The 25,314-nt window shown below is 38.2% G+C and overlaps 2 protein-coding genes across 5 annotated transcripts; one reads left to right on the plus strand and one right to left on the minus strand.

Annotated features, from left to right (window-relative positions):
* Positions 1-1,066: 1,066 nt before the first annotated feature.
* On the plus strand, positions 1,067-10,239 carry LOC140556644 (uncharacterized). The gene is made up of 4 exons (XM_072680718.1): positions 1,067-1,141; positions 5,731-5,972; positions 7,635-7,864; positions 10,148-10,239. Exons 1-4 carry the CDS (start codon positions 1,067-1,069, stop codon positions 10,237-10,239), a joined length of 639 nt encoding a protein of 212 aa, XP_072536819.1.
* Positions 10,105-24,359, minus strand: ipo4 (importin 4). 4 transcript variants are annotated; one of them, XM_072680292.1, is made up of 31 exons: positions 24,255-24,359; positions 23,917-24,039; positions 23,626-23,712; positions 22,790-22,869; positions 22,663-22,704; positions 22,427-22,556; positions 22,051-22,230; positions 20,911-20,976; positions 20,602-20,703; positions 20,206-20,289; positions 19,914-20,066; positions 19,735-19,788; positions 19,526-19,635; positions 19,339-19,447; positions 18,933-19,062; positions 18,705-18,818; positions 18,442-18,555; positions 18,182-18,305; positions 17,462-17,573; positions 16,877-16,986; positions 16,725-16,802; positions 16,465-16,522; positions 15,444-15,549; positions 14,605-14,798; positions 13,826-13,876; positions 13,499-13,624; positions 13,129-13,355; positions 12,628-12,760; positions 12,285-12,389; positions 11,864-11,933; positions 10,105-11,769 (listed from the first exon to the last, which is right to left on the minus strand). In XM_072680292.1, exons 2-31 carry the CDS (start codon positions 23,980-23,982, stop codon positions 11,639-11,641), a joined length of 3,246 nt encoding a protein of 1,081 aa, XP_072536393.1. In that variant the 5' UTR covers positions 23,983-24,039; positions 24,255-24,359; the 3' UTR covers positions 10,105-11,638. The 4 variants fall into 4 exon arrangements, with proteins under 4 accessions (XP_072536393.1, XP_072536394.1, XP_072536395.1 ...); XM_072680293.1 differs by lacking the exon at positions 24,255-24,359 and adding an exon at positions 24,167-24,227; XM_072680294.1 differs by lacking the exon at positions 24,255-24,359 and having other exon boundaries at positions 15,507-15,549; positions 23,917-24,247.
* Between the last annotated feature and the right edge of the window lie 955 nt (positions 24,360-25,314).

A 25,314-nucleotide genomic window follows, 5' to 3' on the forward strand; every position in this document is an offset into this window, starting at 1 on the left:
AACAGACAAGGAGGAAACCAGGAACAAGGCAGTCAAGGAACAAGACAAGGCTTAGAGCAAAGCAAACCTGACAGTTACTCTGGAGCAGACCATGGAGCCTACTGACAAACATGGTTTAAACAGAGCTAATTCACGGCACCTTCTAGTCTGTGGACTGGGCTTAAAAAGCGAGGGGACGAGGGGAAGTCCTTATGTGGACCCGGAGGCGGAGTCCTGGGATTACCCCAGGGGAGAGTGTGGCCACTTTTAACACATGCAAATACATAATTAATGAAACTTGACAACAAATTCCTAACTGAAACAAAAACTGAAAAATGCATAAATTAATTATTTAAGATCACAGAAAATCTAACTATTAACATGAAATGACATAACATCTGAAGGAATTCTTTGAGGCAACTGATTTGATATTCAGTCAGCTACTTGTTACAGTTCAGTTAAAGGTAAAGGTGCAAGTATTTGTCACTGTACAGTGTACACTGTGTCCTCCGCATTTAACCCATCTGGTAGTGAACACACACTCACACACACACGTGTTAAGGGGCAGTGAGTACACACACACACCCAGAGCGGTGGGCAGCCAACTCCAGCACCCGGGGAGCAGAGAGGGTAATGGGCCTCGCTCGAGGGCCCAACAGTGGCAGCTTGCCGAGCCCGGGAATCGAACCCACAACCACAAGTTCATGCAGTTACTACACTCAGGTTGGCTCAGTATAATTACTAGGTCTGTCTTTATTACATTTGTTCTACAGTGGTGATATAGTATTTTTACTATATTGCCAAGACCCACAGTCAATCAAAGAGTCCAATAGATTTGGACTCTTTGAAGCAGATTAACCTATTGACACTATGTCAATGGGTTCATCTGCTCCAAAGAGTCCAAATCTATTGGCAATACTTCTTTACAGGGAATAGATGTTACTGTTGGCATATGATGCCAGCTGTGTATAAAGCCCCTCAGCATTGAATTGTGGAGAACTGTATTCTCTAAAATATTGGATACCACCTTTTGGAGCAACAGCTCCTATGTCTGCCGAGGGTAGCTGGGGCAGTGCCACGAACCGACATGCCTCGGGTATTCCCTGACAAAGTCAAGCAAGATGTGGGACCAGGGGGTGCAAGGGGATTGTCAGTGGATGCAGTAGGCCTGGCTCTTGGCTCTTTACACCAGACACATATGGTGCAAGCACCTACGTAGGCCCGCACATCACTGTTCATGTTAGGCCTCTATAGAAATTCTAGTATACAGATTTCCTACGCATGCTCCACTTGCATGACCCACTCCCTGACTGACCTGGGTCTGGCTCATCTAGTAGGCTCTGGCTGGGGGCAATGATGCCTCCAGGAGGATGGTGATTGGGTGTTACTCTAGAGTAGGGTGTTCCTACTGGTGGGAGGGGCAGGGGCTAGTGATGCTTGACTGTTGGTCTTGGCGATATAGTAAAAATACTATATCACAATATTAAAAAGCTTTTTCAGCTATAAACGATATTCTTCACGATACATGTAACTACAGACTAAAAATATCCGTAGCGACAGATTCAGATACTCTCCCTGAATAGAGTGATTTTTACTACTACATCTAAGATAAGATAAGATAATCCTTTATTAGTCCCGCAGTGGGGAAATTCTCAGTGTCACAGCAGGAAGGGATAGCAAGACACTCATGTGTGTCTGAATCTACAAAAACTCTGAATCTGAATCTATTTGGCGCCCTGAATCTACAAAAGAGGCATTTTTCAGAGGAACCCCACGATAGTGTCATGTTGAGAGAGCTCATGGGGAGAGTGGGTATATTCATCAAAAATCCATTGTGTTTTGTAGCTGCCTCCAATATAGCACTGAATGCTTCAAAATGAGATAAGTCTCAAAGTGATGTCAGCACCCCTACTAACAGATGGTAAAAAATATTAAGATTCATTCCAGAGATCACTGGCAGTGTCCAGATGAATACATAAACATGAGAAATTACACCAGTTTCAAATTACCATACTCACAGTGTGAAATAAAAATAGATGTCTATACACAGGCTTTTGTGTGTGTTTGTGTGTAGTTTTCCTTTAAATGAGGCTGCTGTCCATATGGGAGCCATATTAGGGGAGCATGTGGAGCTGCCCCAGGGACAGACATTTACCAAAACTTCAGAAAGTCTGCTCAAGTAATACATTTCATTTGCTTACTTTTATTTAATAAAAAAGACTATGATTTGTATTACTATGATTGGTTTACTCACTGTAGTACAGTAATGTCTCTACTGTGCAGAATGCTCACCACCTACATTGATCGGTTTGGGAAAGTCTCTTTTAACTTTCTACTCCACTACTCCCCATGCGAAGCATGTTGTACAAAGTACTAGGTAAAGTACCAGTTGTATATGTATTTGTATTGGTTTGCTTGTGCTTTCTCTTTTTTCAACATTCCTACACAGAATTGGTGTGTGTCTATCTATTATGGACAGTAAATGCATGTTTTTATCCTGTAAACAAATATTGTAATACTTAAACACACCTACACATCAACATAAATATATGAATTAATAGTTATTTATGTAATTATTTATTCAAAAGCTTTTGTTCATAATTTGTAGTTTACTACAACTCAAGTTACATTAATCTGCTGTCCATGTATGTCCGTTTTAACTGGAAACATGCTTGCAGACACTGTTGTCTGCAAAAAGTATTTTATATTGTTTATTGGATGAAATAACTTTTTTATATTTCTTTCTGGTCCATGTATAGAAAAACGAAGGCAGAAACTCACTGTAAATGTGTATGTTTAGGTAGGAGTCATGTTTACCCTTTTTCAGTTGTAATTATTAAGCTACTATATGCATGTTGCAGTTTAATGTGGTCCATCAGCAGAGTTAGAGAAAGAAACAGACAATGACCTCACCTCCTCACCCTGACTGCCCTGTTGTGGATGTGCCTCGCTGGCAGAAATGTGCTGTGATCTCATGGCTGACTTACTTCACACAATGTAAGAGAGGTGTATGAACTACACAAGAAGAATGTTACACCAGCCTGCAATGAAACATGGACCCTGCAGCCTGCTTGGCAAAACCAATTTACTGGTGAGTTCAGACTGCAAAATATGGGTGTGTTCAGCAGTATATTATATTATACAAGATAAGATAAGATAATCCTTTATTAGTCCCACAGTGGAGAAATTCACACAGTGGAACATATGTTTAGTCAAACATATGTTTGACTAATTAAAACATTTCAAGAGCAAGCTGACTTGATGCTAAAAGCTTTCTACAATACTTTACCATATTCATAGCCATGTTAGATTAATGATACATTTAATAAAACTACCATTTTGTTTTGTTTTATTAGTGTAGAATTATGAAATGTCTCCTTCGATTAAAAAATGGAATAAGAAAGAATCGCTCATGTTACATCAGCAGGCTCCCAGCTCATGAGTCTTTGTAAAACTTCACTTTCTTCCCCATGTAGTTTTATAAAACACTGTATCTGAACATGCTCAAAGTCATATTAAATGCCTCTTATCCTCATTTTTTGTCCTCCCTGAGGTCCACATATAAAATTTGTACCCAGTCCCTCCTTATCCTTTAGAAATGTTTTTAGAAATTTTTTACTGTGCCGTTATGAATGTTGTATGTTAATGGTTTCAATTTTCTGTCGTGTATGCAATCTAGGCTGAAACAATTTGTAACACTTTAGCAAGGAGCGAAAAGGCTGACTATTTGTGTCATTACTTAGTTTAATGCTTAGCTTAGTTCCCTAATTCATATTTATTTATATAGCACTTTTCACAACAAATGGGCCTCAATGCACAGCTTGTTGTGGTTTATTATGCTGCTCACGTGCCTTCATTATTACTTTTTTATTAACAACAAGAGAAGTTAATACAGCAGTTTACTAAGCTGACTAAGTATGCCATACATGCAGTATGCAGTGTTTTCTGATGGTATCTCATCCCAAACTCAGTCCAGAAGCTACATCTTTCTGATAAATATATGCACAGAGCAGCTATCCTTCATGGAGAGCATTTCCTATTTAATTGCACCTGACTTACATTAACTTCATATGACAACAGTGCACTAGAGTGGCTTAATGTGCCCAAGGTCACTGACCACCAGAAAAGAGAGCAGAAGGGCCCTGGAGATTCTACATTTGACCATGACATGTGACACGTACATGAACACAGAGCAGAGTTATGGGCACAACACATTTCCTGAGGTGATTAAAATTTGGCATAATGCTGTCGGCAGCACAGTAAATCACTCATTTCATTATTGTGAAATAGAAAGAGACTCAGATAATTATGCCATGATAAATCATGATAATTATGTTTGATAAAAATCTTTTTTGTAAAGAGTAGCCATGTGCCATTTAAGTACTTAAAGTATTTACATAGAACCTAATCACAACGGTCAACAATTTTGACATTTTCTTGTATTTAAAAATAAAATAAGAACATACTGGGACTCTAGCAAATCACAGTGAGAGCCATTATATAGAAATGCAGAACAACAATGAACTTTCCTAGAGGCGGCTGGCCTACCAAACTTTCACAGAGAGTGCATTGATGACTCAGGAAAGACACTGCATTCATGGGAGAATTGCAAGGCGCAAACAACTGCTGACTAAAAAGAACACAACTCGTATTTGCCAAAAAACATGACCTTCAAGACTTTTGGGATAATGTTCTGTGGACTAATAAGTCAAAAGTTGGACTTTTTTTGGAAGGCATGGATTCCGTTACATCTGTAATAGTAAAACATGATGGTGGTTAATGTAATGGTCTGGTGCTACCTTGCTTCTGCAGGACCTGGACAATTACAGTTAATGGACCTATCAATTCTGCTATCAGGGAATAGCAAATCCTGAAGGAGTATGCCTGCCTGTCAGTTTGTGATCTAAAGCTCAAGTGCAGTTGGGTTATGCTGCTGGACAATCATTGAAAGCACACAAGCAAGTTGTTACTGTAAAGGGTGGCACCACCAGGTATTAGGTTTGGGGAGGGGGGGGGCAGTTACTTTTCCACTGCAATTACTTTTGGTAATATAGGTTTTAAATAAATATAATAAAATAAATCTTCAGTAAATGGAATTATCATCATGTGAACTTGTATTGTCTTTATCTTATATTAAAATGAGTTGGATGATTTAAAACATTTTAATCTGACAAATATGCAAATAGAGTAGAAAATGGGAAATACTTTTTTACAGCACTGTATTTATGTGCCGTTATTTTTGCACATCCCACATGCTCTCTTATCTTTTACCACATCCAATTTGACCTGGGGTGAAAAAGTGCTATACAAATAAATGACTATGACTTTGACATAGTGATTTATGAAGGGAGCTTCCTTGAGTGAACACAAAGCCCTGTGTGAACTAGAAGTTCCCATCAACATTCATAAACATAAAAACATCCCCTGCTCTCGTTTATCTGCGCCTGACAGCCTAATAAACCTCACACGTCAGTACAACATTACACACGTTCACACTGGCCATTTAAATTTGCACAGGCTTCAGAATCTCTCAGAGATTGACTCCACACCCCGACACAAACTTCAAGTCTTGGATTTTAAGTTTGTCTACATACAAACAACTTTTAATAGTCAATTTGCTACTGTTATTAGCTGTTTAGTTAATAAGATCTTTGGCTGATACAACATTTCTTAAGGTACCAGAAGAATTGACTTGACAACAGGAAGAAAAAAAATAGAAAATACAAATTTTTAGCCTGTAGTACCCACTAGCTGTACAAGCTGGCAGGCCCGGACACTGAGCAGGAGCCCCAGGATGGGGGGACACCACAGGAAGCCCGGGTGAATTGCAATTCAGGAGAAAGTTCTTTGGTCTTCCCCTATGATGACAAATTGGTACGGAGCAAGGTTGAGAAGGAGATTCCAATGTGTGTGTCTCTGCCCATCGAGGTCATCAGCCCTGACCAGACCTTTCCTTTTTTAAACACCACGCTTGCTGACCTGGGCATCGAAGAGTGAGTTTTTAAGCTCTATATATTACCAGTTACCGCTGCACAATATGGATGAAATGTGCATATATAAATACAATTATATTACTCAACTTTATGGCTGTAATATGTCCTGCAAATGATTAAATCTACATTAGTAAATCAATAATATAACATGGTTAAAGATTTTTTGATTAATTAAAACATTTACAGAGATACTCATCTAGAATTGCATGTCAGTTCTCACACTAGAATTAGTTACAGGGTTCATTCCAGTATTGCAATTACGAATAACAAACCCTAATGTCTATCCATGTTATATTTGAGTGAGAATTCAGAAATAGTTATTTTGTTGTCCAATATATTAACAGTATTTACAGTCATGTAGTTCTCAATGTTCATACATTGATATAGGGTGAAATAGCCTATTGTGGAAGACTTTATTGCCTTGAGGGTGCTTATTGTTGTAGATTGAGCCACCCCCACATTTAGCAGTATTTCAAATGCCTAAAATTAGAATAAAGTGCACCGCATCAGCTGCAAATGTTTAGAACTCTGTTAGAGAGGATTCTGGAGGATCTTGATCAAACCTATCTTATTACAACCTAAATTGTTTAAACCTCAGACATTTAATTGCTTTGGTCTTGATGGCTAAAGTGATATCACAATGACAAGTTACAAAGAGGTTTCTGAGGCATTAAGGGTTTCTGAGGCAAGATCCAAAAAGAACAATTAGAAATCAACCATTTCACTTTTCAGATTTACAAGAGCAACAACTATCAACATGGCAAGATCAGGTTGTTCTAGCAAGTTCAGCCCAAAAGCAGACTGCAAAATATGTAAACGATAAAATGTTAGCTTTTGCCACAGTTGATCTCAAAGTACAGCATCTGCCATCAAAGAAAGATTTTTTCATGATAGATATGCAAGGAAGAAAAACAGGAGCTGGGCAAGTGTAAGGTTAACACCTAGACAAAAACCTGGACTTCTGTTGGACAGACAAATCAAATTATTTGGGCACAGTAGCAAAAGATTAGTTTGTAAACCTAAGACAGCATTTGAGCACAAAAAATACCAACTGTGAAGCGTGAGTTGGAAATGTCATGTTTTTGGGCTGCTTTGATGCAGCAGGGCCTTGCAAGCTCTCAATCACAGAATCAACTACGAATGGTATCAGGTAATGCTTGAAGACAATGTGAGACCATCTTTTTAACACCTGAAGCTGAAACCTCACACAGCTGAAAGAATTTGCAGAAGGAGTAGGGACAAATTTTTCCCCAGTTGGTTAGAAACTGGTAGACAGTTATAGAAAACCTGAAGCTATTTCAGCCAGCAGTTATGGCATAAAATGTTTCCTCAAGTACAATGCTTTTCTTTTAATTGTATTTGAATATTTTTTTGTTTTTTGTGTTATATTACTGTCTTCAAATGAAGATCAAATGTTCACATGTTAAAACATGCACAAACATGCTTACATTAGACAACAAAAGTCTAATGTATGAGTAGTCATGTGACTAGTGTACAATGCTAATTACCACAGATGATGAGAATCATGATTATGATCATGATAAGTGACAAATAAATAGCAGGTTTGTTTGCCGCAGGTTTATGGCCAGAATTGTTTACTGACCAGAGTCATCGGTTGTCCGAGTGTTTTTGCCATTCTGAAGAACCTGTGTGTACTTGTAGATCTACAGTAAAGGAACGCGTGGTGTGGGTGGATACCAAGCGCACGCAAGTCAGGAGCAAAACAGGAAAGCTGAAGGAAAAGGAGGTGACTGTGCTGGAGGTGCGAGTCAAAGCTCAGCCCCCAGGACAGGTTCACTGCCAGGAGGTTCTCTACAGCACAGAGTCACACACAGACCGTGCCTACTGCCGCAGTGGGGTGGACATTCTGCCCTGGAGGCACAGTCAACCAGGTGAGGAGGTTGTCACTAACAGAGACGTTATAAATTAGGACTTTGTCACTAACAGCAGATTCACATTCATCATGTGGGAAAATTAGTTCTTTGTTGAAAAATGTGAACATATCAGTATGTTTATCTATAAAAGACCAACAGATGCTTTACCAACTGCAAACTGCAACAATACTTCTGGGTGTGTCATATTACTCTCAATCGTGAGGCTAGAGGCTTCGTTACTGTACTTCAGTAGCTTTAAAATAATAAGGTATTAAGGTATTAATAAAGTATTTTTCATTTTAACATTTTACTTACTACGTTACATTAAAATTGTTTACGTCACAGACAATTTTTAATCTAATCATAAAACTGCCTTCTGCAAGATTCCTTACTTTGATATTTTATTTTAAATGTTTTTTCAATTGCGCAGTTTCTAATAAGGGATTTAATTGCACTGCTGTAAGTGAATTTGATTCTGTAAAAGGTTCCTGTAACATTATGTTAAATACAACATGGGACATGTTACACAGGGAACAAAAAAAACAAAACAAAAACAAACTTTATATAGAGAAGCTGTTACTGCCATATAATGGTCGCTAAATTCCTCATAGATGCACAGTGAATATATGTTTCACAGTTCAGTTTAAATATTTTAATTGTTGTGTGACATGTCATGTGAAGTGGAACACTCCACACCTCAGAAGGAGTCCCAGAATAACGGCATCACTCATAAACTGAAGTTTTCACTTCAAATTCATGCATTTTGGCAAAAGAATTTCCCCACTGTGGGACTAATAAAGAATTATCTTAAGAATAAAAGCCATAAAAAAAATCTCGAAATGCCAGATACTGTAATCTTAACCCGGAGAAAGACACAATAGGCCTCATTCATGGACTGCGAGTTGAACGAATTTGTGCATAAATTTCAATAAACAAAGTGCTCGTAGGCTCAAAATGTTTAAGTACAAATAAAATCTACATCTGCCACTGACTGACTAAAGTGTGCATAAAGTCTGAAAGACATCAAGTCTCCCAAGTCTCTGACCTGTTTTAGTATTAACTAAAAGTAAACAAATGTTCATCTAACAGTACTCAGTACTAACAGTACTAATACAGCCTATTATTTAGAGATACACACAAAGCCAATTGTTGGTACTCTTCCATTAAAGAAAGAAAAACACAATGGTCACTAAACTTTAAACTGGTAACTGGCAAGAAAAATCTACTGGAAATCAACTAATAAAAGTCAGACATTGCTTTTGAATCATAAAAGAGTAAAACATACAAATACATAGTGACAGGCCACAAGCTTATGCCTTTGAACAGATGAGACAAAACTAGAGCTTTTTGGTAAGTCACATAAGCTCTGTGCTCACAGATACAAAAATGAAGCATACAAAGAAAAGAACATTGTACCTACTGTAAAACATAGAGGAGGTCCAGTTATGTTTTGGGGCTGCTTTGCTGCATATGGCACAGGGTGTCTGGAATCTGTGCAAAATATAATAAAATCTCAAGACTATCAAGGCATTCTGGATCTAAAGGTGCTGCCCAGTGTCAGAGGACTTGGTCTCAGTCACAGGTCATGGGTTCTTCAACAGCCCAAAACTCCAAAACATACAGCTAAAAACATCCAAGAATGGCAAGAGCAAAGCACTGGACTACTGGATTTTACTGATCTAAATCCTTTTGAGCATCTGTGGAAGGAGCTGAAACATGCAGTCCAAAGTCTTTTTTTTAATTATTCTGTTTTAATTGTTCTGTTTTTTTTTCAGTCATTCTGTATTTATTACTTTTGTCAGTTTTATGTATTTCAGTGGCCATTGTGGGGTTTTCTTTCTTTATTGGAAGGATGGCCAACAATGTGTCCATGTGTGTATTTCCAATAGCCCGTACAGAGCAACTGTTTGCTAATGTGACAGTTTTTTTTTCACTTGTTTAGATATTACACACATACATATCTATTTTATATACCCTGAAGTATACATTATGTTGCATTATTTTTCACTATTTCTTCATTAATTCACTCACTTCACCTCAAACCTCAAAGCCAAGAGAGTCCTGTTGATGTAAATTGTCCCCGGGCTTCTGAGCCAATGTCGGGCTGACTGTCCCAATCATAAAATGGCATATTCTGCTGTGTTTGGAGAGCTAGCCAACCACATGCTGCATCTCACCCAGTGTCTGGTATTCAACCAGTGTAGGTGTTGCATTTGTTCTGCATATGTTTGCATAAAGTTTTAGAGTAAAACAACCAGTTACAAATAACAAAGAATTATATTTTCTTTTATGTTTGTACAGTTCAAATTGGACTTCAACCAGCAGAGATGATCCTGGCATTGGAGACACAGACCCAGAAGGTGGAGAAAAATGAGGTGCCAAGGGTGAAATAAGCAAAAAGAACACAATAAAAGCAAATCAAAAACAACTGACAATACAGTGCCCTGTTATTTTTCCAAGATGCCAGTGCCAATAACATACTCATTACTGTAACATTGCTTGCATTGGCTAGAATTTCTGTAATTTTTATTAAGACATAGCTTGGATGGAAAATAATTTATATTTTACATAAATATTGCCAATAAATTAATTGCTAATAACTGCATGGAAAAAAAAAAACCCTGGCAAGTTTGCAATAATCTGTTACTTCAGTTCAAGCATGTTTTAAATGAATACATAGCATTGTGTATGTTAGGTTAAAATATGTACCAGCTTATTGGATTTAGGCAAAGGAACACATTAGTGGAGATGGAAGATTAATCTTATCAAGATAAAATAACTTCATCAGGAGATGACCTCTTGAAAAAAATAAACTTTTTTTGAACATGCTGTGAACACTTGTAGTCTATAGGAGCTACTGCACTTCTTTAATTCAAATTCAAAATGTATTTCATTCATACATACATACGTGTCACGCCCCAACCGCCCCCCCCCCCCAATAATGTACTAATGTACCAGTGCGTAAGTGAGAATACTGCTAAGTGTGTTTCATATGGCAAGTAATCCGAAAAGAAAGGGAGATAAGCTTCTCCTTGTATGAGCCACTCATTAACAAAGGTTAACAAACATTTACACTCTAAAAATGCAGATTACTGTGGATGTGTTAATGAAGCAACAGATCAGACTTGGCAATAACAGTTACATAAAATACATTTAACAACAAATGAAATAAATAGCAAGATTGCTATGACTTTTGTTTGGGAAGTGCTGAAGTGTGTATATACACTAAGAGCATCTCCTTGTTTTTACACTTTTTGTCCATTATATCTGCTCAACCTACTATGCAGGAACACTGTGTAGTTACATGGTGGGTCATCCTCAGCACTTCTGTGACACTGACATGGTGGTGGCATGTTTCAGCGCTGGTGTGAGTGGATCCAACACAGTAGTAAACTGTTGGATGGACAATTTTCTGTCCAGCAGTGGCACAGATGTTTAAACTCCAGCAGCACTGCTGTCTGATCCACTTGCACAACACACAATAGCATGCCAGTGTAACTGCAGCGCTGAGCATGACCCACCACCCAAACAATACCAGCTCTGTAATGGTTCTGTGGAGTCCTGACCACTGAAGAACAGGGTAAAAGGAGGCCAATATATGCTGACAAACAGATTGACTACAGTCTGTAATAGAACTACAAAGCATTCCTATACAATAGGCGCAGCTGATATAATGGACTATGCGTGTTGAAACAAGAAGATTGTGTTATGGCTGATCACTGTATGCTTGGCTAATTTAAATGCATAATATGCACAACCATTATGTTGGACTGACTGGAAACCATGGGGGGGCTATGGTTGAGGAAAAGCTGCAGACATCTTGGTCCTCTGCTCAACAGGAAGTGACATCACTGCACTCTGAAATTCCTGTGAGTATTGCTGGGCAATGTCTCTGAACAATTTGACCATGGTGTTCTGGGTGTCTGATGAGGGAAATGGAAAGCAAAAAGTATTCAAAGGAGTGCACTGGATTTAAAACAATAACAGTTAGAACAGGATAAAACCCACCACTCTTACCTGCATCAGTATCCTCAGTTCCCAGAACATGGGTTGCAGAAGACAACACTGGCTTCAAGTGGGATATAATCTAAAGTGAAAAATAGTGTTTATATGGTACACTTTCTTGCTCTTACAGCCCTTGGGCAGTTCATCAGGTACGCCTACCATTTTGGTGCACTTTGTAGGTTTGCAATTACTGACTCTGCTGATGCTACACACATTTTTGTGTTCTCTGCCTTTAACCCATCTGTGCAGTGAACTTGCATACCAATGAGCAAACACACACTGGACAAACCGTCCACCGTGTTATAATGGAGTTCCTTCTTAGTCACTTTCAGAGCTACAGTATCAAAGCAGATTCTTTTTCTGGTTCCTTTAAACCCCTACTGAAAAAAACAAAAGTCAGCACAAAAGGAAAGAATAGATTAGAAGTGATTACCAGTGCTGGGTTGCGAGAGTAGAGAAAAGCCAGACAGCTGTATATGGTCTTATTTTCCTCCATGTCTTCCTGCAGTGGAAGACAGTCCAGAAGTACAGGGAGTACCTGTGGAAAAAACAGGTGAATTAAATTACATGTAGAATTTAAGTACTTTATACAATTTACCCTAGCAGGCATGCCTAATGCAGCGGCTGTCAATCACACATGCAATACAGAATTTTGAGTGCCTTGCTAAAGCACACTTGACTCAGTTAATGAAAGACTATAAATGGCAACGAAAGTACTGCAATGATCTCCCAGGATTGCTAAACAACTACTGTTGAAACATGTTTCACTGCAATACCTGTTCGAGTGGAACACCCTCTGTGTGACTCATGATCATCCTACACAAGGCAGCACAGAGATTGTCAATCACTCTCCTGTCTGACTCTTTGGCCAGTAGGTTAGAAAAGAGAGACAGCAACATGGGGTAATCACTGTAGGATAAAGGGAGTTAAGGAGTAACAAAAGTGAATTTAATTGAAAAGATGGACTTTCTAACCAAAAAACCCAATTTGTCTGGATTAGAAATTACACAATTTTATGATGTGATATTTCTTAGCCTTAAAATGGGTTCAGTAAGAAAAGCATCCCATTATTAAAATTGAAAACTGAAAATGATGTTGCCAGTAAACTGTTTTTCCCTCTAAATTACAACTTAATTTAAGTATCACTGGTCAGACTGTAAATCTGATCTAGGAAAAAAAAACAAAAAAACAAAGCCATCTACAAAATAGTATTCAAGTGTTTGGATATGCCAGTAAGCCCATACACATTTAAACACAGACACATTAGAGAAGGATACGCAGAGACAATAGGTCCAGCAGCCTCTGCAAGAGCTCCCAAACCATACACACTGTTATTTCGCACCTCTGCATCACTGTCTTTAACCCCAGCCACAAGCACTGGCAGTAGGCGTTTTGACAGTCGACCTGCAACTGCCCTGCCTCCAGACACTTTTACCAGGGAGTGCAGGGTCTCAGCAAGTGTGCCTACAGAGAAGGAGCGGTCTGCCACGGTGCAGGAGGACTTCTGCCAATCAGATGACAGAAAAAAAAAAAAAACCAAACAAAAAAAAAAAAAAAAAACACATTTTATATTATATATATAAAAAATATTTAATCCTAGAAAAGGCAATTTTATTTAGAAGAGAATGAAAATGCAAAGAGACTTACAGCTTTGTTCATAATGAGGGGCAGTAGGTCATTGAGATGAGTATAGAACGTTTCTGCTGGAACAGCTGAAGCTAGAATAGGAATTACTTCTCCAGCAAACTCCTGCAGCATAGCATCATACTCTGCCTAAAACACACACACACACACACACACACACACACACACACACACACACACACACACACACACACACACACACACACATACATACACACACAATCAGATTTTGTCATTTTGAAAATTATCTAAACTAAAGTGACTTTTAGTTGATTATGTACAATATTCAATATTGCTAGTGAAAGGGTAATATGAAAAGCTAAGCACAACCTGCTGTTCATCATCATCTGCCTCATCCCCTCCTCCATCCTGACAAATGGTCTGAAAACAAGGACAAAGATGCAGCAAGACATACATATAAGGTGCCTAAAATAAAAAGAAATATGATCTTGCAGGTCTTTCCTGAACACACTCATTCAACATTCAAAGTGGTAGTGGAAAAAGTAAGTGAACCCTTGGAATTAATAGCTGATTGCAGCAAAGCAGGCCCAAATCATGATACTTCATGGTTGAGATGATCTTTTCATGGTGAAGTGCTGTGCCTTTTTTACGTCAGAAATTTGGCAGTCAACTCTGGGTTTGTTTTCTTTACCTCATTGATGAGTCGCCGTTGTGCTCTTGGGGTCATTTTGACTGGCCATCCACATCTTGGCAGAGTAGCCACAGTCCCAAATTGTCTCTATTTGTAGACGTTTGCCTCACTGTAGACTGGTCAAAGTCTTTGAAATCACTTTGTATTTCAGGTACATTATATTAGTCAATATGCTCGACTTGGATGAGGATCAGCTCACATTGTATGACAAATTGTTGCAGAAAACCATAAAATTCCAAAGGGTTCACATACTTTTTCTTACCACTGTAAAATAAATATAATTTAAAGTTAATGAAAAAAAAAATCTGTTTAACGGCCTGCAAATAAATGTTGATCCATAAATGGGACACATCAGTATACAGACACAAAATTAGCTGAATAATAAAAACAATACTTTAGAATAATTTTCAATATATCATTTTGAATCATTGCAAAAGACAAAGTTGGGAACTCTTACCTTCTTCTTTAGTACGTCTCTGATTGCATGGCTGATTTCAGCCAGTCTGCCAGGGGTCTGCAATGCCTCCCCTTGGCATGACTTAATGACAGCGTTCATGGCCTCCAGCACTGCCATGACCACATGGCGCTCGCGATCATGCTTCACTGCCTTTAGGAAGCAAGGCAGCACCACTCCAAGCAGGTTATGCAGCACTGAGAGAGACACTCTTCCATCAGCCATATGATTAGTAAAGGTAATTAACTGCAGCTATACCAAAGTTCTACTGATTACTGCCATGGAAAACTCATAACCAAGGCACAGTTTAGAGAGCAGGTAAGTCCCTTGGTAGTGACTGATTTTGGAGGAGGGAGGGATCTTATTTTAGATACACTATGTCTAATGTTTGTGGACACCCATTCTAATGAAAGCATTCAGCTACTTTAAGTTGCAGCCATTGATTACAAAAGACACATATACACACACAGTTTGTCTAGTCCTTGTAGAACAGTACTGGTAATAGAATAGTCACCATGCCAAAAGCCATAGGTGAGGGGAATATACCCCCCCCACACACACACAAACTGTGTTCTCTGGAATGTCACAGAATGCACCAAAATCCTCACAGAAATCCTTCCAAAACTAGTATAAAGACTACCCTGGGCAGTAGAGACAGTTACTGAAACAAAAGTAGGATTAACTCTTAAATTTTGATCTTCAGTTTTACATGAGAATTACACAAGCCGAGCAACACGCAAACCCATCAAAGAGGGCTAGACAGAGATAGAAAGAAAGGCAGACCATGAGAAACAGAATGTGGTGTGAAAATAGGGTGTGGTGTGCTTGTGTGCGGGTTATACCCTGATGATTGGCCTCAGTAGGATTTTCCTGCCACACTTTGTGTTGAGCTTGGCAGAACTGACCAATGGCACCAAAAGCAGCTCTCCTCACGTCCTCATGTGGAAACTGAAATACACACAAACCCAACCAAAAAAGAGGGGAAAAAAAGATAGAAACTTTATCAAACATGTCAGTTTGGCAGTCCACAGTGCCAGTTATTTACACCCACTCACTAAGCACTTCATTAGCAACACTATACTAACACTTAGTAGAGTCTCCTTTTGCTCTCAAAACATCCTCAATTCCTCATGGCATAGATTCCACAAATATGTTGGAAACATTCTTTTGGGATTCTGGTCTATTCTGGTAAGTGTGTTATATAGTTTATGCAGATTCTGTATAGTCATGTTCATGAAACCAGTTTGAGAATGAGTTGTGCCCACTGCAACCTAAGCTTTTTGTTTTTTGCTGACAGAAGCGGAACTGGTTCTGGTCATGTGCTGTTTTATCCTATCTGCCAGGTCTGATGTATTGTTCATTCGGATGTGCTTTTGTGTGTGGTAATAGGAGTTACCGTATCCTTTCTGTGAGCTTCAACCAGTCTGGCAAATGTGATTTGATCTGCATAACTGCCACTCACTGGATGTTTTCTTTATTGTTTCACTTCCTATTACTTCATTATTTCTGAGTAGTGTACATAAAAAAATCTTAGATGATCAGCAATCACATAAACACCCCATTCTAAACCATCTGGCACCAACAATCACAGAGATTCCATTTTCCTCCATTCTGGTGGCTGATGTGAACATTATCTGAAGCTGCTGGCCAGTATCTGCATAATGTTATGCACTGTACTGCTGCAACACGATCAGGTGATTAGATCATTGCAAAAATGAGTGTTCCTAAAAAGTTCTCAGTGAGTTTATTTGCTGTATGAAAAGCCATCTCCATTTTCTAACACAGACCGCCCTTTCTGGTCAAACAAATCAGTGAATGCACCCTCAATTGTGTGGTTTGAGTAGAGCACAGTAAGCAACTTACATCACACAGCTTGTAGACCTGCTCGAAGCTTGACTCCAAAAAGGGCTGGAAAGCAGCACTGAGGGAGAAACCAACCCATGTGTGTAAGAGCTACAGTTACTTTTTCCATGTGCAAACAAAGTACAACAAGCAAAGCGTGTTTACAAGATAGAAAAAGGAAGAACAGCGGTGTAAATGTGAGTGGTCTTTAAATTGTACAATTATGTTCCTAACTAAGAGAAAGCAAGAGCAGACGTGTTGGGTACAAAGAAACTCATTACCCAGTGTTGTGGGCAATTTCCCCTAGGGCATCACAAGCATCCTCTTTCTCATCAATGTAAGCATTTTCCACACTGAACCTGCAAAGATAGAGTATTTTAAAACAGTGTTCTAAGAAAGAGAAAGCTGTACATAAGAGAGAAAGTGTACATACCCAGCAACATCGTCTACCTCGTTCTCCCTATCTTCTTCCAATACAATATCATCCTCTTCATCATCAGAATCATCCAAGAGAACAAACTGCTTGTCCTCTTCTAAATGAGCCTATAAGAAATTGAAACACAACTTTAGTAAACTTGGTTGTGTTTTTTTTCCCCAGATTTTAAAAAATTACTTGTAATTTTGTAATATAAAGGTTTTAGGCATGTAGCTTGCCCATTGCGAATAAACCTCCATAAACCTCTGTTGAATTAGCATTGTTGCTCCAGAGTGAACACCAACTGTCTTGGATTTTTGTAAAGTAGGAAGAAATAATTTTTTTAAATAATTTTCTCATTTGTCACTTCAACTTAGTGACCCTGCAGGGGTAAACAATTTTAGTCCTGGAGGGTCATTGCAAAACCTACATGTCTGATTCAATTATGTTAACACCAACATTTACCAAGTATTTTTAAAAGTAAAATCATCAAACTGTTGTAGACCACAGCCTTATTACGCTGGAATTGAATATCCCTGCCCCTTCTTGTTTTAACATGATAGGAAATGTTCTTAAGTTTTGGGATGGGGTGCATGCACTAACCGTCACACCCTCTGTGGATTTTAGTGACAGAAGTAGCAGTGTAGTTATTGCAGCAAGATGGGGATTGAGACTCTGGGGACTGACTGTGGACACAGCTGAAAACAAGCTATACCTGCAGAGAGAGCACATCCATTAAGGATGTTTAAAATGGGCTTAAAAAAAAAAAAAAAAGTGTTAAAAGTGGAGATATTTATTAGTTCAAATTCATTGCATGTAAAAGGCAACACAATCACACAACCATGACAACATTCAAACATGACTGTAAGGCAGATAATTGGTTTTGGACTATAGATTTTCAGTTGCATTAACCAAATGCATAATTTTAACCAAGCAGCAGAGCAAAGACTGGTATAATGGCGTTTAAATTACATTTACCGTAGCTCTTTCCTCCTAAAGAGAAAACTGAATTGACTACTGATTTTTGGGTAAAACGTGCAATACTAATTTTTAAGTAAAAGTGAAAAAGTAGTAAAACACTACTCAAAAAGCAGTAATTGGTTAGTTTTACATTGCTCGTGATAAAAAGTCAGCTTTCTACACATATTTCATTCGCAAGCCAGTGTTACGGAACACCAATGAAACACTATAATAAATAAACCAATACTTCATACTAGTTTATATAGTACAACAATGAAATATGTCATGCTGGCAATAAACAGACCAAATATACAATCAAACAAAAATAAAAGTAATGCGGAAAAGGACTATTAAGATTCATACGTGCATCGCCGCAAGTCTGGATCATCCACAGCATCTGTGAGCTTCAGACCCAGCTCGACACACTCTGCAGCCAATGGACTGAACACATCCTTACCAATAGTTCGAGCCAATACAGACAGTGTTTCTAAAAGACAGTAAATGAGAAAATGAAAAAAAACAAAACAAACAAAAAAAACATTAAATACAATTTTTAGAAAACAAAACAAGAACGCCAAGAGCAGGAGTGAGGAAAAAAAAAAAGTCACATTCATGAGTCTTACCCAGGGCTTGAGTCTGCAATGACCTCATTTCCTCCTGTGTGTCAGTCAAGAAAGTCTTTAAACTCTCAATTACAGGGAGGAAATAGGGTACTAGTCTCTCTTTGGCAGCATTTGCTAAAATGAGATACAGGGGGGGGGAATCATGTTAGGGTACAGAAAAAAAACACAGAATCAATGTTACTAATAGTGACCAACAGTGGAAAACAGATGAGATGTTCAGGGATGTATATGATTGTAATGCAGCTGTGGTAGTGTTTTGTCACCTATAGCTCCGATAGCACTGACGGCAAGCTCCTTCAGTTTTAGAGTGTCTGCATTATTCAGGACTGACAACATGGTCTCCATGAGAGTGGGCAAATAGGACTGAATATCATCACCTGATCAAGAAGGGAGCATTTATGTATTTGACATTAGAAAGATGGTAAGAATCATGTAAAACTGGAGCTTAGATTACAGTCTCTCAATTATGCAACCGTGTTGTTTATTCTTACCCAGGTTTTCTATAAAGTTCTCAAGTGCATAGAACACCTTGGTGATATGGCCAATTTTGGCTTCATTCAGAGAGGACATGTATCCTAGTAACAGTGGCATCAGCTCTGCGTGGTATTTACTGATTCCAGGCTATGACAGACATGAAGTATATTGAATGAGCACAGTCTCAAAATCAGTACGATCAATCCAGTATAATCCAAAACTCAAAAGTACATGTGTGTTTTACACATCACACTCCAAAGTTCATTGGATTTAGGTATACCTAACTTAAAGCAACTTTTTTTTACCATTTTATAAGAAATTACTAATTACTATATAAGTTTATAAGATTAATTACTAGCCCAGTGGTAAGCCTGTTTTGTTTTAAATATATGCAACTATGGTGTTGAATGCATATAGTCTTACCTGCAGGTGCTCCGAAAATTGACCCAGAGCAAAGAGTCCTGCACTACGCACCACCTGGTTACCATCAGAGAGACTGCAACACACGGTCTGTAGTATGGAAGACAACATCCTGCAAAACATGCACAATCTTTAACTGATATTTCTCTCCATGCATGCAAAAATATGTTAAGATTGGAATAGGCCCCACTTAGTACAGATGTGGTCTGCACAGCCCTCTGCCAACACTGCCAAACACATGAGACCTCCCTTCCTCTCATATGGGTTCTCACTGGCTAGACAAGTCTGAGCCATAGGCATCTAGCAGAAAAGACATGTATTTAACAAAGTAGCTAACAAGCATTACATTTCATGTTAATAGTTGGGCAGTATTCAATACTGTATTAGGTTCTTACTAACCAATTGGCTGAAAAGTTTTTCTGGTGGCATATGAAGAGCCATTGTGTCAATCACCTACAAATTATAGAGAAAAAGTCAGCATAAGAAACGTCCAGAGATGTGCATTCATAAAAAAAAACAAAAAGAACAAACAAACAAAAAAAAAACAACAAGCAATACTAAGTCACGAAAAGAAACACCTGAGCAGCAAAGTGTTTAGGGTTCTCACTGTCACTTTGCCCATCACTGTTCTCCTCATCTTCTGGATCCTCCTCCCCAGGAGGAGGCGTTGCACTCAGAATAGGAAACACAACCTGCAGAATCGGCACCAGCAGCTTCTGCTTCAACACAGCCTAGAATAATCGGGGCAAACATTATCTCTTGCATTCTATTCAGGAGTGCAGTCAAGTCGAATATATGTCTTTTATTTGCTGTATTTTATTGCTTTTTTGTCTTTTTATGGATACTGTAAAGCTGATTTGATAAAAGTACCTTGCTCTTGAGTCTAATGAGGAGGGCAATACAAGACAGAGCCTTGACACGGAGAGAATCACTGAGTAAAACATCTGCTCCAACCTAAACAGAAATATAATAAAACACTGATCCACCTAAACCCACTTGTGCATATTGTGTTCATGAATGGTCAGTTATCACAACATTTGTTAGCAACAATTCTGTAAGCATTTCAAGATAGCAGCATTTGCTAAAATTGCAGTTAAAAACAAAAAACTGGACAATGGAATTAAGACAATGAAAAGTAAAACAAATGGTATTATGACATTTAGTACATGTAAATTGTTAGCCCAGAAGACCAAAATAAACCTAGTTAGAAAGCACCCCAAATGGATTTTAAAAAAAATAACAAGTATAAAAAGATTCCCGATCTACCTCCAAACAGAAGTGAACAATCTCTGCAATGTGTGGGACCACAATGGAAACCTCACTCTCCATCAGCTCATCAAACACCTCCATTGCCTCACTGGCGTGATCCTACAGAATAATTTAAACAAAGTAAAATACACAACAGAAGAACAAAAGGTCAACATGAAGTCAGTGACACTGAACAGGTTCAAGTAAGCTGAACCATACATATGAATAGCCTGAACACAGAGCAAACAAAGACGTGTTCATTTTGGTCTTTAGCACATAATTTAGATGAACAAAGAGTGATGAGGACAATACAGATGGGCTCTTAACCTGGTCAGCCTGGATTACATGTTTCAGAGCAATTATCAGTCTTGGAATCAATGAGCGCATCAGGTTCTGAAAAACAATAAAAAACAAAACGTTCACTAATCCTAAAACACATTCCTATGTAACTCGTGTTTTTCTGATCTTCTTACTGAAACATGTCTGTACAAGTAAAGGTGAAAGGGATCAAAGAAAATAAAACAAAAGTGTCATAATAAAGCATAGTAGAAATCCACAGAATATACTTCATACTCATACAGTGGGGCAAAAAAGTATTTAGTCAGCCATTGATTGTGCAAGTTCTCCTACTTAGAATGATGAGAGGTCTAATTTTCATCATTCAGGAAATCACATTGTAAACATTGTGCATTGTAGGATTTTTAAATAATTTTTTGTAAGTTATGGTGGAAAATAAGTAATCGGTCAATAACAAAAATACACCTCAATACTTTGTAACATAACCTTTGTTGGCAAGGACAGAGGTCAAACATTTCCTAAGTCTTCACCAGGTTTGCACACACACTGTAGCTGGTATTTTGGCCCATTCCTCCGTGCAAATATCCTCTAGAGCAGTGATGTTTTTAAGACCATGGGATGAGATCTTGCACGAAGCCCCAGATTCCCAGATTGAGGGAGATTATCAATGGTCTTGTATGTCTTCCATTTTCTTACAATTGCTCCCACAGTTGATTTATTCTTAACAACCTGCTTGCCTATTGTAGATTCACTCTTCCCAACCTGGTGCAGGTCTACAATTTTCTTCCTGGTTTCCTTTGACAGCTCTTTGGTCTTGGCCATGGTTAAGTTTGGTGTCTTTTATACAGATAACGAGGTCAAACCGGTGCCATTAATACAGGTAAAAAGTGGAGAACTGAAAAGCTTCTTAAAGAAAAAGTTACAGGTCTGTGAGAGCCAGAAATCTTGCTTGTTTGTGGGTGACCAAATAATTATTTTCAGCAATGTGATTTCCTGGATCTTTCCTCATTTTGTTTCTCATAGTTGAAGTGTATATTTGATGAAAATTACAGACCTCTATCATCTTTCTAAGTAAGAGAACCTGCACAATCAGTGGCTCACATGATTAAACAAAAGTAAATAAATTACTTATATTACAAATAGACAGACACAAGACTAAACTGAACTAACCATCTCCTCTGTGCCTGTATGAGGTGTAATGGCAGTAATAGTATGGATGCAGTAGTACAAAGCAGTGGGATTGGTTATATCTTGGAGCATAGTGTCAAACAACTGAAGCAGTTGCTTGTAGTGCGGCTTAAAGGGCTCAGGATTGGACTCCACTACTTTGCTGAGCAGCAGCAGACCAACCTGAGGGGAAAAAGAGACCAAAGCTTAACAATACAAGATGCAATAACATTCCTGCATTGAGAAATACATCTTACAATATTATTTACATATACATTTATATATTATTTATATACATATCCAATATATATTTTGATTAACCATTAATGTGACATGGTTAAAGACTGGAATCCAGTTTAAACCTTGAAGTGAAATATACCTGTCTGTCTTGAGCATTGTTGCTCTTGGTGGACTCGTTTAGTAGTAGGAGTAGGGATGGCCAGCGGTCAGGTGTTTCATGTTTCACCATTACTGCACTCAGTTGAGAAAGAGCGTGGCGAACTATGTGTCTGAAGAAAAAAAAAAGAAGAACAACCTATTGTGTGTCTTGCACTAGGACAAAATCATTAAAACCTGGAAATCATGTCAAGTTTTTAGAACAAACAAAATGCTTACTCTGTTTCTTGTTTGAAAGCTTGCAAAACCACAGCCTTTAAACTGAAGGAAAACATAAAACTGTTAATCCCCAAAGTCAAATCTGAAAAAAATAAATGGCAAGATAAATACATTCGGAATTTAAAACCTCTCTTTGTGGTCTGGACTGATATTTTTCCAGTGTTTCTTCACTCTCATCCTCATCATCACTGCCGCAGATTGCCGGACCTAAACAAATGGAAAAAAGGGTTCATCAAGATCCCCTCACGCTTCACTGTAAATGGCATTATGAGGACAAGAATGACGCTGGCCTCTTACACAAGTTTAAAACTTTTCACTTTAAATGCTGCTACACAGAGCATTTTGCCTGTATATGGCACTGATGAGGCCAAATGGATATTTGTAGATCATCCTAAGCCAGCCTGAAACCAATATCTATTATTTTTGTAAGATTTACTTTATTATGTTAATGTGACTATTTTGGCATCCCAACATTCAATAACCCCCTTACAATGTGGTCTTTTTATAGGTGCAAAGAGAGAATATGGTTCCTTTATACAATAGGACACTGTTAAAGTGTCTGACTAAAACTAACTTTTACTATCTAATAAGATATACAAAGAATTCATATTAGAAGACATACTCTCTCATGTTAACACCTTTAGTGACCCAATGTGCTGTTACTCTGTGGTATATATATGTACGGGTATAAAATGTTTTATACTAAAAGGCACAAATATATGACAGCGCTTTGAGGATGAAAAATCACTCTGGACTAGCCTCAATTCAAGTTGTCATTTCTGAATATTTTGCTAATTATTATAAAGAGGACCACAGCATTTTAAGGTACAGATGGATAGAAACTAATATACCGTGATATCAATAGGATGGATAGAAACCAATGGATAGAAACCAATATACCGTGATATCAATAGCTTTTAGTGCTTGTCAAAAAAAAAAGCAGACAGTTGGCACACGGCCTACCTGTGGATTTAGAGAACCAGTCATAACCGCACATAAGGCTGGGATGATGTTTGGGTCTTTAAAAGCCTGTTTCAGCTGAGCAGTGGCCTAACAGGTGAAAGGACGTTAAAAAGCAAGTCAACACATGTGGCACTACAAATATGCTAAATGACTAGTAACTGCGAGATTGGCTACGATAATGTCGAACATTAAAACTAAAACATATCAAGGTCTAGAAATGATCATACACCTATTTGTAAATATCTAGCACTAGCTAGCTAAGCGCAGGTCAGTTTAAAAACGATTAAATACCTTCTGAATAGCTGCATTATCTGGTTCTGTCAGTTGAGACAGGATGTGCTCTAATTCTTCAGACATGCTGGGAAAATCCGTTGTACGACAAAAGAACCCCACCGACTTTACTGATAACCTTAGCTAAGAAGACGAAAGAAAATATAACGTTAGACGGACAAAACGTTCGGACAGCGTGAGAAACAGGGGGGGTGTGATATTTAAAACGCCACTGTCAACTTATCGGATAGCTATCTGTCGAGGTGTTTACCAGCTGACTCCAAAGAATAGGAACCGTTAAAATGTTATGCTGTGAAAAACGGCAAACAGCCGTTAACGAAGTTCTGTCCTAAACTTACCACGCGGACTGGGAGGGACTCACGCGCAAGCCACGCTGTGAAAGTGGCAGTAGCTGCTAAACGAACAAACAGCAGCAAACGATGTTGTAGCGCTACTTATGGGTACGGAGGAATTACTACTTCATTCCTTTACACTGATACTGGTAGCACTGGTATATGGTATCACTAAACAGAAGAATCACTGTACTGCAAAAATTACCCCCCCAGCAACCGTCGTTTTTATAAGACAAAGAGCGTTTTTCGAGGATCGTAGCTTTGAATTCTTGCTTTGAAACCAATGATGTTGGCGAGGAGACATGTAAGGGATGATGATGTGCTAACAGGACGTGATAATGGACTATCAACACACACGCTTACCATTTAAATTGGAGCATTCGAAGGACATAATAGGGTCAATTACTGATGGGTTAGATTAATTAAAATCAGTGACATGAATGAGTTCTTGCTGTATGAAATGAACTAATTTTATATTCATAAACAATGCACCTAAAGTAAAATACATGCAAACATGTAAATGTTAGTGGGTCTAAGTACACACACACACACACACATACACACACACACACACACACATATAATAATATATATAAATATAATAATTAAACATAGTATAGCGTATAGCCATTATAGCATTAGTATATTCAAGACAGTAGTGGACAGTAGCCTAAAGATTGATAATTGATAATAGTAACAGTCGAAGCATCGTTGGATGGACCCCTCAGAAAACGGATTAGGCACTCGATGGCTATCTGGGATGGAATACACGATGTTTGTTAAGAAACTTCTCAAGTGAGAGTGAGTAGAAGAGAGAACACATGATTATTTTTATACCACATTATTTAGCATTATAACAACCCTAATTTATAAATTCATAAACAGTGCATAGACATGATCCATGTATAATGGTAATCAGTAAACATTAGTTTAATTTAGAAACATCCACAATTGTTTATTATACTGGTTACTTGTTAAAACTTAGTTTTAACAACTTCGTAGCTTCCTGTTAATTACTTGAAGGCTTTGTTGAATATTGCACATAATTAAGCAGAATCGTTTTATA

Source organism: Salminus brasiliensis, chromosome 5 (assembly GCF_030463535.1).
Source record: "Salminus brasiliensis chromosome 5, fSalBra1.hap2, whole genome shotgun sequence".
Taxonomy (NCBI): Eukaryota; Metazoa; Chordata; class Actinopteri; order Characiformes; family Bryconidae; genus Salminus; species Salminus brasiliensis.